We start from the raw sequence: 13,263 nt of genomic DNA, 5'->3' as shown, positions 1-13,263 counted from the left end.
ATTTTTTCAGTTTTTCTGTTTACGGCTATTGCTTAGTCTACCTTTTGGCTCAGATTATACACTTAATATTTGGTTGTCGATACATTCACAGACTAATACGCTATTTCTTTTTTTTTCCCTATTTATGCTGAATGATGGTCTAGAGAGACCATGTCAACGTCGCCAGGCTAGTAGGTGAGCTCACGGGGCTCAAACCTGACGATGTTGCTAACACGAATCCTAGCAAGAGCCGTGCTTCGCAGAATCTACTACCTGATCGGAAACGCGGCCCACTGAGAAGATCCGGTGAGAAATTCAGTGGGCTGTGTCTGTGGTTTAATTTACTCGCCGAGCCCTTCGTCGCAAATCGAGTTCGACGACTTGGGGTACCTAAAAGCACCGTTAGTGGATCGGGAGGATCCGAGATGTGCTTTGGGCGACGTCGACTATTTACCATTTGGTTTGTTGGACGGTTAAATTTGAGGGGATTGGATTCTGGAGGTGAGGAGCTATTTATAAACACTCTGCTTCATTGTTAGTATAATTATATTTCAAACACTTTGTACACTATTCTCTCTTCTATATCGTTTCCGGACTACTGGGGATCGCGACCACATGTGACGTTTTTCCACTGTATTCGATCATGGGTGGCATGGACCGAATGGTACAGACTACCACTTCTCTTACTAGGTCTGACCATTTGGCTGGTGTTCTGCCCACGGCGCGCTTGCCCTCTATACGACCCGTAATTGTATTTGTACATTAATACACCATTACAATATTTTATTTTATAAATCTCTAAAGATGTAGCACGGTTGTGTCTAGATGAGAAGTCATTGTCATCACTGAAGAGAAGAAAATTATTTGTTTTAAACATTTAAATAAGCATTCCAATATTCGAAATCTGTAACCTTACATGTGTCAAATGCTGCCTGCCATGCTTACATATTCAAACTCCGACATGGTCCGTAGGATCGGCTATGTAGTTAAAGGTCTACCAGGATCTGATGGCAAAAAGGGAAAAACGAAATTGACGCTAGCAATACCGGGGAAATTGGAATAAAACGTTTTGATACTTTTTATCGTACGTAAGTACAATACATCTTATCTGTTACTCTTGATACAGTGGTCAGCTGCCACTGGTGACTTTCGTATCAATTTAGGTTAGTAAATGTGGAGGGGGCGATGGATGTGGTCCAACAGTAATGGACCGCACCTATCGCTTCCTCCAAGGAAACCTGAACCACTCCGCCAGAGCTCAGGACATGCTGTCTTAGAGCATGGCGGAGTGGTCCATAGATATGGCTGTGGTCGCCGAGCCGTACTTCGTTCCCCCAGCAAATGATTGCTGGTTTGGGGACGATGGCGGCCTGGCGGCCATAGTCATAAGAAGAGACGCGGCGATCCCCCCCCTGGCGATGGTGACCAGGGGTCAAGGGTTCGTCGCAGTGCAGCTGGAAGGGACCGTCGTGATCGGGGCGTACTTCTCTCCGAATAGGCCTACCGTCGAGTTCGGGCATTCCCTGGGCGGGATCGGGGCGATTGCTCGCCGCCTCGCTCCTCGTCCAGTGATTCTCGCGGGGGACCTCAATGCGAAGTCTGTCGCATGGGGCTCCCCCCGCTCGGACGCTCGTGGTGGGCTACTGGAGAGGTGGGCGCACGCGGCCGGCCTCTCTTTGTTGAATAGAGGTTCGGTTGCGACGTGCGTGCGGTGGCAGGGCGAGTCTATTGTGGACGTTACGTTCGCAAGCCCGGCCATCGCACGCCGTATCCGCGACTGGAGAGTTTTGGAGGGGGCGGAGACGCTGTCAGATCACCGATATATTCGGTTTGATCTCTCCGCCCGCTCCGCAGTCGCGGACGTCCACGGGGACCACCCCCGTGGTGCATCCCGGTCATTCCCCAAGTGGGCACTGAAGCGCCTGAACAAGGAGCTCCTGATGGAAGCCTCTACGGTGGCGGCGTGGGCGCCCATGCGTCCACACTCGGTCGAGGTCGAGGGAGAGGCAGGGTGGTTCCGGGACACGATGCGTCGCATCCGTGATGCGTCGATGCCCCGGATCGGCCCTCGACTCCCTAATCGCCAGGCGTACTGGTGGTCGCCCGAAATTGCGCAACTCTGCGTGGAATGCGTTCGGGCGAGGCGCGAGTGCGCCAGGCATCGCCACTGCTGCCTGCCGCGGTGCAACGATCCGGTTGCGTTCGCGGCGGCAGAGGCCCGGCTGCACGGCGCATTTCGCGTCGCGCAGAGGGCATTGCAGCTGGCCATCATAAGAGCCAAGAACCAACACATGGAGGGTCTCTTGGAGACGCTGGATGAGGATCCGTGGGGGCGGCCCTATCATATGGTGCGCAATAAAATGCGCCCATGGGCCCCCCCGATCACGGAGCGTCTCCAGCCTCAGCAGCTGCGGGACATCGTCTCGGCGCTGTTCCCGAAGGAGCGGGAGGGATTTATCGCTCCCGCTATGGACGCGTCGCCGGAATACGATGGCGAAGTCCCTGCTGAGGTGCCCCGTATAACGGGGGCGGAGCTCCGTGTGGCCGTGCGCAAAATGTGCGCGAAAGACACTGCACCCGGCCCGGACGGCGTGCATGGCCGGGTTTGGGCCTTGGCTCTTGGTGCCTTAGGGGACCGACTCTTGAGGCTTTACAACTCCTGCCTCGAGTCGGGACGGTTTCCTTCATCGTGGAGGACGGGCAGACTCGTGCTGTTGAGAAAGGAGAGGCGCCCGGCGGATACTGCCGCCGGGTACCGTCCCATCGTGTTGCTGGATGAGGTGGGCAAGCTGCTGGAACGCATTCTGGCGGCCCGCATCATCCAGCATCTGGTCAGGGTGGGACCCGATCTGTCGGCGGAGCAGTATGGCTTCCGAGAGGGCCGCTCAGCGGTAGACGCGATCCTTCGCGTGCGGGCCCTCTCGGAGGAGGCCGTCTCCAGGGGTGGGGTGGCTTTGGCGGTGTCTCTCGACATCGCCAATGCGTTTAACACCCTGCCCTGGTCCGTGATAGGGGGGGCGCTGGAACGACACGGAGTGCCCCCCTACCTTCGCCGGCTGGTGGGTTCCTACTTGGAGGACAGATCGGTCACGTGTACCGGACACGGTGGGATCGTGCACCGGTTCCCGGTCGTGCGCGGTGTTCCACAGGGGTCGGTGCTCGGCCCCCTTTTGTGGAATATCGGGTATGACTGGGTACTGAGGGGTGCCCTCCTCCCTGGCCTAAGCGTAATCTGTTACGCAGACGACACGTTGGTCGTGGCCCGGGGGGGGGAGTTTTGCTGAGTCTGCCCGTCTTGCTACCGCTGGGGTGGCGCATGTCGTCGGCAAAATCAGGAGATTGGGCCTCGACGTGGCGCTCAGTAAATCCGAGGCCATGTGGTTCCACAGGCCCCTGAGAGTGCCACCTGTCGATGCCCATATCGTGGTTGGAGGCGTCCGGATTGGGGTCGGGGTGCAGTTGAAGTACCTCGGCCTCATTCTGGACAGTCGTTGGACCTTCCGTGCTCACTTTCAGCACCTGGTCCCTCGTTTGTTGGGGGTGGCCGGTGCGTTAAGCCGGCTTCTGCCCAACGTCGGGGGGCCTGACCGGGTGACGCGCCGTCTCTATACGGGGGTGGTGCGATCAATGGCCCTATACGGGGCGCCTGTGTAGGGCCAGTCCCTGGCTGCGGGGGTGGCGAAGCTGCTGCAACGGCCGCAACGCACCATCGCGGTCAGGGTCATCCGTGGTTATCGCACCATCTCCTTTGAGGCGGCGTGTGTACTGGCTGGGACGCCACCTTGGGTTCTGGAAGCGGAGGCGCTCGCCGCTGACTATCAGTGGCGGGCTGACCTTCGCGCCCGGGGCGTGGCGCGTTCCAGCCACAGTGTGGTCAGAGCGCGGAGGGCCCAATCTCGGCGGTCCGTGCTGGAGTCATGGTCCAGACGGCTGGCTGATCCTTCGGCTGGTCGTAGGACCGTCGAGGCGATTCACCCGGTCCTTGTGGATTGGGTGAATCGTGACAGAGGACGCCTCACTTTCCGGCTCACGCAGGTTCTCACTGGGCATGGTTGCTTCGGTGAGTTCCTGCACCGGATCAGAGCCGAGCCGACGGCAGAGTGCCACCATTGTGATTGCGACTTGGACACGGCAGAGCATACGCTCGTCGCCTGCCCCGCATGGGAGGGGTGGCGCCGTGTCCTCGTCGCAAAAGTAGGAAACGACTTGTCGTTGCCGAGTGTTGTGGCATCGATGCTTGGCGACGACGAGTCGTGGAAGGCGATGCTCGACTTCTGCGAGTGCACCATCTCGCAGAAGGAGGCGGCGGGGCGCGTGAGAGACGCACAATCCCGCCGCCGTCGAGCGGGGGCCAGGGAGGCGGATCTCGCCCAAGCCTTGGCCCTCTAAGTGTTTCGGGTCCCCCCTCATATGTCGTTCTGGGGACCGGCGAGGGGGGCCTAAGAAGACGACGTGCAAGCTGCTCTGCACGCGTTTTACGCAAGAGCATCCGGGTGATGGAAGGCCGGCTATCCTCGACCCACGCTGGTTCTGGTCCAGCGGGGTATTCCGTAGGATAGCTCACTCTAACCGGCGCCATCTAGGCGGGCTTCGGATAGCCTGCCGACCGAGAGGGCTGGTGGTCGTGGCGCCGACGACCGCCGGTCCGGCGTCCCAAGGGGGAGGGTGATGGGAGAGATGTGCTCCGCACTAAACGCTTCACTTTCCCCCCTTTGCCTCTTCATGAGTTCTGTCTCATGCGTGGTTTGGACGTTGGTTGTTGAGCGACAGGAGGTTTTAGTCAGTTCGACTCTGACATGCCCCGCCCTCTATCCCCAGTGGAGGGCGGAAGTCCGGCGATTTCCTCCTCACCAAAAAAAAAAAAAGGTTAGTAAATGTAAAAATAGTTTTTGCAAAAAGTGAATGCTACTTTTGCAATTGATAAAATTATTTCAATGTTTATTTCGTCCAAATTGCCATCTTTCTAACTTTTAAACATTCATTTGTTTCCGTGATATGTTTTTTGGAAGATTCGTGTCTGGTTTCCGTTCTGTCAATAGATAAATTTTGTTTATAGTCTATGGTCAAGATGAAGAACCAATGAACGATGAGAGAATTTACAACATTTAGCCAATCACGTTAATGTCCAATGAATTTCACTCGTTCTAAAATCCAAACGACAAACCGTTACATTGGGAAAACATTGGTGAAACAACTAAAATAAAACATCGTTGGACGGCAGGAAAGGCAGTTAAATTGTTTGAATGTAAATTTATTTACATTCAACAAAGTTTTTGAATACTCAGTGAAAACTAAGAATCGTGACAATATAACAATCATGGAAATTCAACTAAGGCGGCATAGATCGGTAAGTGTAATTAAAATGTGCAAAACATTTTTACCTGAATGTTTGACGTTTTTATGTAATTTAAACATTTTCAGGCACAGATTCAAGACCAAGAAAATCTGTATGCTGGTGTCCGCGGGAAAGGTAATGGAGCCGTCCCTACAAAAAGGCTGGGATTAACAGTACGTGGGGCGTTAGGTGATTTGAACACAAATGTGCAAGTTCAACGCGAAGCTCTCGGCAAAGTTGCCGTTACAACTGCTGAATTTGAGAAAAAAGCCACCCTAAACCGTGGCGTAGTACGAAGGTCAGATAATCCATAAGAATTTGATAGTAACTACCCTCATTATAAAAGATCTAACATAATTCCCATATTTAAAAAATAATAATTAAACGTCTTCATTCCGTGTTATACAGAAATTTTCATCGGATCGGAATAGAATCCTTAAATATAACCGACATTCAAATGAACTGTAATTTTAATTTCAATGTATATACTATAATATAAAGAAAGATATAATATAATATTCTCCTCTTCTTCTCCCAGTCACCTGAGGCTGGCGCAACATGTTTTCTATCATATACCATTTCTTCGCTCAGTCCCCTTTTACTCATCGTCTTTCACACATATTCAACAAAATTTTAAAATGTAAATTTTTAATGATAAATTAATAGTATAATTTTATCATCTTTTATATTTGTAGTACTAACATTAATGCAATGATGATAATGAATACAAATATTTTTACTTAATTTATTTCTACAGCAACTATAGTCATGTAACATCAAAAGTAGACACAGGATTAGCTGTCAAAAATGTTATTCAGCCATCTTCAAGGCCCCCACTCCGCCGTGAAGAGAGCACTGCTGGATTGACCGCCAGAGCTGTAACTCGTACCAGGGTAAAAACCTTTCTAAACATATCTGAGTTATATGGTATTCTATGTAGACATTAATACTGTAGTAATTTAGAAAATAATCCAGCACCAGTAGCAGATTTACTATTGTCCTATCACTGACAGATTTTGATATTATAGTTAGACTAAACTACTAACATTGTACATCAAAAGACATCACAATTTGGTATTGCTGTTCACGTATAATTATTGCTGTCATCAGCTAGCTGGTCAATCTGAGTTATGCTTGTGCATGTGGTTTAAATAAAGATTTATAGTAATGGCACATTACTAATGTGATCATTCATGAGCACGGTACGTGTTACTAATGCAATATAGCTATCTGAAAACTAAACACAGTCACACCTACTGTTAGCCTATAGGTCTGTATTCCCAAATGTCACCTGCATTTACATGTGAGTATTGAAAAGTTGAAAGATGTGGTCCAAATACACCCAGCCTACTATTATTATAAATTTTTATTTATGAATTATATGGGTTAATGAGGTCATGGCCATCTGTATAAGCAATTTACTGGTATGGTTATTTACTGGTGATAATACTGATGATAGGGCATCTTGTGAGCCAGCATGGGGCAGGTACCACCACCATGCATTACAGTTGAAGGGTGGGGCAGCTGTTGTCCTGTTAAAACTAAGACTCTGAACTTATGTCTCAAGGTGAGTGGCAGCATTCACATTGTGATATCTATGGGTTCAAGTAACCACTTAAGACAATCTAGGTTTTGAGTCCATACAGATTACTACAAAAATAAATAAATAAATGTAAAATGCTTAGATGAGAAAAACATTAAGATGCCAAATTAATTAATATATTTTTAGGTCGCTTTAAAAGATAATCAGAACAAGCCAAATGAAATAAAAGAATCAATTAACATCTACATACAAACTAAGAAATGTCAGGACACAAAAAAGACAAAGCTGCCCATGCTAAAGGAAAATAAAGAATTAAGAACATCCAAATCACATCTAAAAGATGGAACTGACTCTTTACGGAAAACAAAACTAGCATTAAAAGACCCAATCGAATCATTAGGAAAGTTAAAACTAGCTGAAACATACCCTGAGAAGGGAATGGGCTTAATAGATAAAGCCAAGGTAGAAAAACAAGCTGAATTCTTTGAAACTGTGTTTGATATTACACCTCCACTGCCTGAGGATATTGAAGATATTGATGCCGGAGACAACAACAGCCCTTTGCTAATGTCTATGTATATCAAGGACATTTACAAATACTTGACTGAATTGGAAGAGAAATATTCTATTGAGCCTGATCATTTAAAAAAGCAGGTAAACTGTCGTTCTCATATATTTAATACTTTTTTGTAAATTTCTACCTTGTTGGTTTATCATTACGTATGTTGTTTATTATATTTAGAAAAAAAAAGAAAAGAAAATTTGAATTGGTACTAGAAATAATTGAAAACTTTTAGACTATAATAATATAGGATTATAATGAATATAGCCAATAATAATATGCGACAGCTGCCTTGAGCATTAATAAAGTTTTGTCATAAAATTTATTTACAGTCTTATTACTCTCTGTATTAGTAGTAATTTGCTGTAATCTTTTCTTGTGCTTTCAATCATCTGGTTGGCACTATTTGTTGCGTTTATATCAGCCTGTCCATTATGGCCATGAAGCAATAATGTGTTCCAGTCTGATTTTGTAATTTAAGACTATAATGGTGGGTAGCTGAGTCTGATCTGAGTTGAATCAACCAATTCTGTTGAACATTAAATGATGTAAGAAGGCTATGTAAGTAAAACTAATGAATGATAAGTATTGTACATATTTTTTAGAGTAAAGTAATCTAAAGTAATTGAAATCTTAGGAACATTGAATGCAACAATAAATTTGAGCCTAAGGCATGCCTTTTTGCAATAGGTTTCTGAAACATGTATTTTTTTTATTTCAGACTGTTATAACTGGCAAAATGAGAGCAACACTCATTGATTGGCTTGTGGAAGTTCAACGCCAATTCTCATTAGTATTGGAGACATTCCATCTCACTGTTGGCATTATTGACAGATATTTGCAGGTATAGTGATCTAAGTAGTATGTGCAGCATAAAAGCAAACCATCTGGTTTAATGGGAGGGAATACTTGTTTTCCTATGACTATTCTGTGGGAATTGAAATACCATATCATCCTTAAGACTAAATTCAGTCTTAAATGTATTACCTGCTGGCTCTACTCTTCAAGTCAGAATATGTGATTACAACAGAACTACTGTCCCATAGTATTGATCTTTGTTAGCTCAGAATAGCCATTATCACCAGATAGATTGAATATTAGGATTAAAGGGTGAGAAGTTAAGAAACTTGAGTTTTTTATTATTATTGCTTATCTGGGTGGGCGAGCTCACAGCCCACCGGGTGTTAACTGGTTACCGGAGCCCATAGACATCTACAACGTATATGCACCACCCACCTTGAGGTATAAGTTCTAAGTATAAGTTCTAGGTATAAGTTCAGTATAGTTACTACAGCTGCCCCATCCTTCAAATCAAACCCATTACTGCTTCAGGCGGAAATAGGCAAGATGGTGGTACCAACCCGTGCAGATTTACAAAAGGTCCTACCACCAGTAATTATGCAAAATATAATCTTGCGGGTTTGATTTTTATTATAAGATGTTATTCCTTCACCGTGGAAGTCAATCATGAACATTGGTTAAGTACTTGTTTCATTAGAAAAATTGTTTCCCACCTACGGAATACGAACATCGTTGCATCGTTAGATACGATGCACCGGACGTCTTATTCTTTAGGCCACGAGGACTTCAAAAGAGTATTATTATCATGTAAGTAACAAGAAATGACCAAATATTAAACATTACTGTTTTGTACAGGTTGTTCCAAATGTCCAGCGCAATCAATTACAATTAGTCGGTGTGACGGCTATGTTCATAGCAAGCAAGTATGAAGAGATCTACGCTCCAGATGTAGGCGATTTTGTTTATGTCACTGATAATGCCTACACCAAGTCTGATGTATTCCGCTGTGAGAGAGACATTATGTGCAAACTGGGCTTCTGTCTTGCGAGACCGATACCTTTGAGTTTTCTTAGAAGGTATTGTGATTGTCTTTTTTTTATTTCTATATTGATGTATTGAGCAACTTATAATCTGAAAACGAATTCCATCCTCCTCCTGATTTAGGCAACTTTGTTCTAACTGAATAGTAGAACCTTAATATATACTTGTTCTCATGGACTAAGTGCATTGAAGAATTGGTGGTAGCACTGGTAGGTTGTAGATGGTAGTAGAAAACAAACGATAAATATGAAATATGTAATTTAAAACTTTTTTTGAACAGAATTAATTTGTTTGACAAAATTAGTGGTATAATCGTAATGTTACGTTAAGTCATCTTAAAGAGAAAAGACGTCGGGTGCATTCTCACAAAGCAATGAAACTATGACATTGTTACGAATCTGCAGGCAGGTGTCAATTAAGGCAAATCAAGTAAATACGTACTTAACACAGGCTCCTATGTGCGCAAACGATTTTTATAATAGCGTCCACTTCGATAAAGCGGCACGACACGAGAACTCTCTCATCGTGGCTGCCGGTAACTACATTCCCGATCCTGCGGAAAGAATGGAAAGCAGTCGACGTCGCCCAAAACACGTCATTTCGGATCCTCCCGATCCACTAACGGCGCTTTTAGGTACTTCAAGCATCGGTCACCGTTCTCGTCGAACCCGTCGCTTACGACGAAGGGCTCGACGAGTAAATTAACCCTCAGACACAGCCCACTGAGTTTCTCGCCGGATCTTCTCAGGGTCGCGTTTCCGATCCGGTGGTAGATTCTGCGAAGCACGGTTCTTACTAGGGTTCATGTTAGCAACTTCGTCAAGTTTGAGCCCCGTGAGCTCACGTACTAGTTAAGGTTCCGCTGGAATGGCCTCTCAAGGCTACCAGCCTAAGTAGGAAAAAAAAAAAAAATACGTTCCAGTTTGAATCTTGGGTGTGCTTTTAATAGTGCCTTTGAGACTTCAACCTCTTGTTTTAGTCGGAATCATGGTGTTCTATGGGCTCTGGTAACTAACTACCTAATACTAAGTGGATAATGGGTTCGTTTATACTTAAAAACAAATATCTTTATACATAAATTAAGACTTTAACACCACTTCAGGAAAGGACCTTATGGTATATCAATTTTTCAAAATTTTAAATTGTTAGGTCCACCTTCATAAGATTTTTATTTTCTGCAAGACAGTCATCGTATTATTTGAAATGTAAGTAATGCAGTCAAAAACTTGTTTATATATGAGGCCGTCAGCGCAAAAGTGGCCTAAGCTAACCATAGTTTAACGCGGCGCCATCAAAGCGGGCTCTCGGCCCGCTGAACGAGGGAACCGGTAGTCGTGTCGCTGGCGGCCACCGGTCCGGCGTCCGTGGGACGGTGGGATGGATGTAATGTGCTCTGCGTCAACCCTGTCCCACCGTTTCAATAGCCCCGACTGGGCTCCGGCCCGGTCCGAGGTAGGGCGCCGGTTGTGAGCGGCAGGAGTTTTTAGTGAGGTTCAACTCCCACATATCCCACCTGCCGCGCGGGTGGGGATCTGGCGATTTTCTCCTGTGGAAAAGAAAAAAAAAAAAAAAATAGCTTACCATAGTTAGTATGGAGATAATGAGGTTCGAATTTACCTTTACAATACTTCGTAGGCAAAAAAAATATGCGCTAGAATGATGTTTACAAAGGCATCTATGGATGAAACTAAGGATAAGCCGATTTTGCATCAAAATTTATTATGTTTTAAATAAATTGCAATATATAAGCACGAATATGAATAATGGGTTAGGCCACTTTTGCGCTGACGTGTTATTGATAATTTTTATGTTATTCTAGATTTGTAAAAGCTGCACGTGGTACATCGAGGAATCATCATTTGGCCAAATACTTTGTTGATCTCTGTCTAGTCGAATATACTATGGCGCATTATCGACCGTCAGAACTAGCAGCGGCAGCAATCTGCCTCTCACTTCATTTACTATCGAGCAAGACACTCTCCGAAGTATGGACGTCTACCTTGTCTTACTACTCTGGGTACGATCTTGACCACATAGATCCGATTATAAGGAAAATCGCAAAGATTGTTATTAACATTGAAAATTCCAAATATAAAGCCGTATATAACAAATATTTGGACACGACGTTGGCTAAAGTTTCCAGTCTTCCGCAGTTGAAAAGCGAAGCGATTTATGAACTCGCAAAGATATCAAGCCCAAGCCCTTAGATTAAATTCAATTACCAAAATATGTAGGAATATAGAAATAATAGGGACATGTGTGTACTTTTCTGATTTGTAATATTAATTTAATGGACTGAGTTTTATATTAAGCTTGTTTTAAGGTACCTGCTTTGTTTATGTTTTAAATTTAGATATAATTTAGTTTTTAGATAAAATATATGATGACTGTGAGTGCTGATAGAATTGTATTGACATGGATATTATTTGTATTTATGTATTTATATCTGAAAGTGGACCACATTTTACATAACTTGAACCTTTTGTTATTTATATTATAAAAAAAATCACTTCAGGTTTTTAGTAGTTTCTTTATTTGTATAGTGTTTTCATTATGGTAAAGATTTTTGTCCGAGAGGATGATTTTAAATTACGACTTGTATACAAACTAGACATGACGTCGACTTATTCACTATATTGAATATTCTGATCAATATTCACATGCTGCATGCTTCTTAATATTTTCAAAATTAATATAGTTTCTAGAGATTGGGTTGTATGATTTAACTATTTCCTTATCTGTTTTTGTTCTTTTGTTTTTCTTAACGAAAATGAGGTAAAAACGTGACTCGCTGCCCGCGTATTTTAAGACATGAATCGAACAATGTGTTGGGTGGTATTTTGATATAATATTGAAAGTGTTCTTGTGTTTAAATATGATATTTTAGAATGTAATTTTTAGACCTGTGATTAGATTTAACGGTGTCGTTTGTTGATAAATAAAAAAATGATGTACAAATAAACTGTTTTATTGCGACTAGTTTGTTAATTAAAAACCTATGAACGCTACGGGGACATGAGAACCCTCTCATCGTAGCCGCTGGAAACTACATACCCGACCCAGTAGACCGAATGGTAAACCGTCGACGTCGCCCAAAGCACGTCATTACGGATCCTCCTGATCCATTAACGGTGCTTTTAGGCACCACATGCACCGGTCACCGTCCTCGTCGAACCCGTCGCTTGCGACGAAGGGCTCGACGAGCGAACTAACCCATAGACAGCCCACTGAGTTTCTCGCCGGATCTTCTCAGTGGGTCGCGTTTCCGATCCGGTGGTAGATTCTGCGAAACACTGCTCTTGCTAGGGTCAGTGTTAGCAACTCTCCGGTTGAGCCCCGTGAGCTCACCTACAAACGTTAGGGTGAAGCTGAAATAGCCTCTCAAGGCTATCAGCATAGGTAGGAAAAAAAATATGAACGCTACGAATTTAATTAATAGTACCTACCTATTTGCTGCATTAACAGAACTTCTGGTAGATTAAATTGGAATGTGCAAAGTAAATTATTTCATACTACCGACCCGCCCGCGCTTCGCTTCGGGAACTGTAATTTATTATTGAACTTATTGAATTTTCTATATTCATCTTTCGTGATATCGCGCACTCGGTTGTTTATACCCATTTTTTTTTTTTATATTTGAGACTTCGATCAATAATAGTACTAGATTAAGGATCAGGAACAAAAATAAGACGCTCCAGTGGCCACGTTTGCCGACACGAAAACATCTTCATTTCTTAGAAAAAAGTTTAATAATGTTAACGACTTCAGTTTATTATAAACCTTAATACTTAAACAAAAAGTTTAATTACCATTGCAAAATATATGTATTTAGGTCCTTTCGTCAGAAAAAGAATATTATGGAATAAATTTAAAATGTCACTTGAACATAAAAAGTCATCAGTACAAAAATATTTATTCTAAAATGATACTTAAAGCCTAATTTATAAGGTTAAAAATATTTGTTTAAAATTTCGTGCTTATTGTATTGTGGAACTAGATGTA

At 44.2% G+C, this 13,263-nt stretch overlaps 1 protein-coding gene across 1 annotated transcript; it reads left to right on the top strand.

The window, feature by feature from the left end:
• Positions 1-5,067: 5,067 nt before the first annotated feature.
• Positions 5,068-12,223, top strand: CycB (Cyclin B). Its single transcript, XM_028173160.2, has 7 exons — positions 5,068-5,326; positions 5,401-5,612; positions 6,072-6,207; positions 7,044-7,511; positions 8,141-8,263; positions 9,076-9,296; positions 11,081-12,223. Exons 1-7 carry the CDS (start codon positions 5,297-5,299, stop codon positions 11,466-11,468), a joined length of 1,578 nt encoding a protein of 525 aa, XP_028028961.2. The 5' UTR covers positions 5,068-5,296; the 3' UTR covers positions 11,469-12,223.
• Positions 12,224-13,263: the final 1,040 nt, after the last annotated feature.

This window comes from Bombyx mandarina, chromosome 05, assembly GCF_030267445.1.
Source record: "Bombyx mandarina strain Sakado chromosome 05, ASM3026744v2".
NCBI lineage: Eukaryota > Metazoa > Arthropoda > Insecta > Lepidoptera > Bombycidae > Bombyx > Bombyx mandarina.
The sequence above is the reverse complement of the archived record's forward strand: the minus strand, read 5'-3'. Positions and strand labels throughout refer to the sequence as shown.

Coding starts and splice junctions, on each gene's coding strand:
- CycB (XM_028173160.2), top strand. CDS start 5,297: ATGGAAATTCAACTAAGGCGGCATAGATCG. Junction 5,613..6,071: donor AACCGTGGCGTAGTACGAAG/GTCAGATAATCC, acceptor TTATTTCTACAG/CAACTATAGTCATGTAACAT. Junction 8,264..9,075: donor TTATTGACAGATATTTGCAG/GTATAGTGATCT, acceptor TGTTTTGTACAG/GTTGTTCCAAATGTCCAGCG.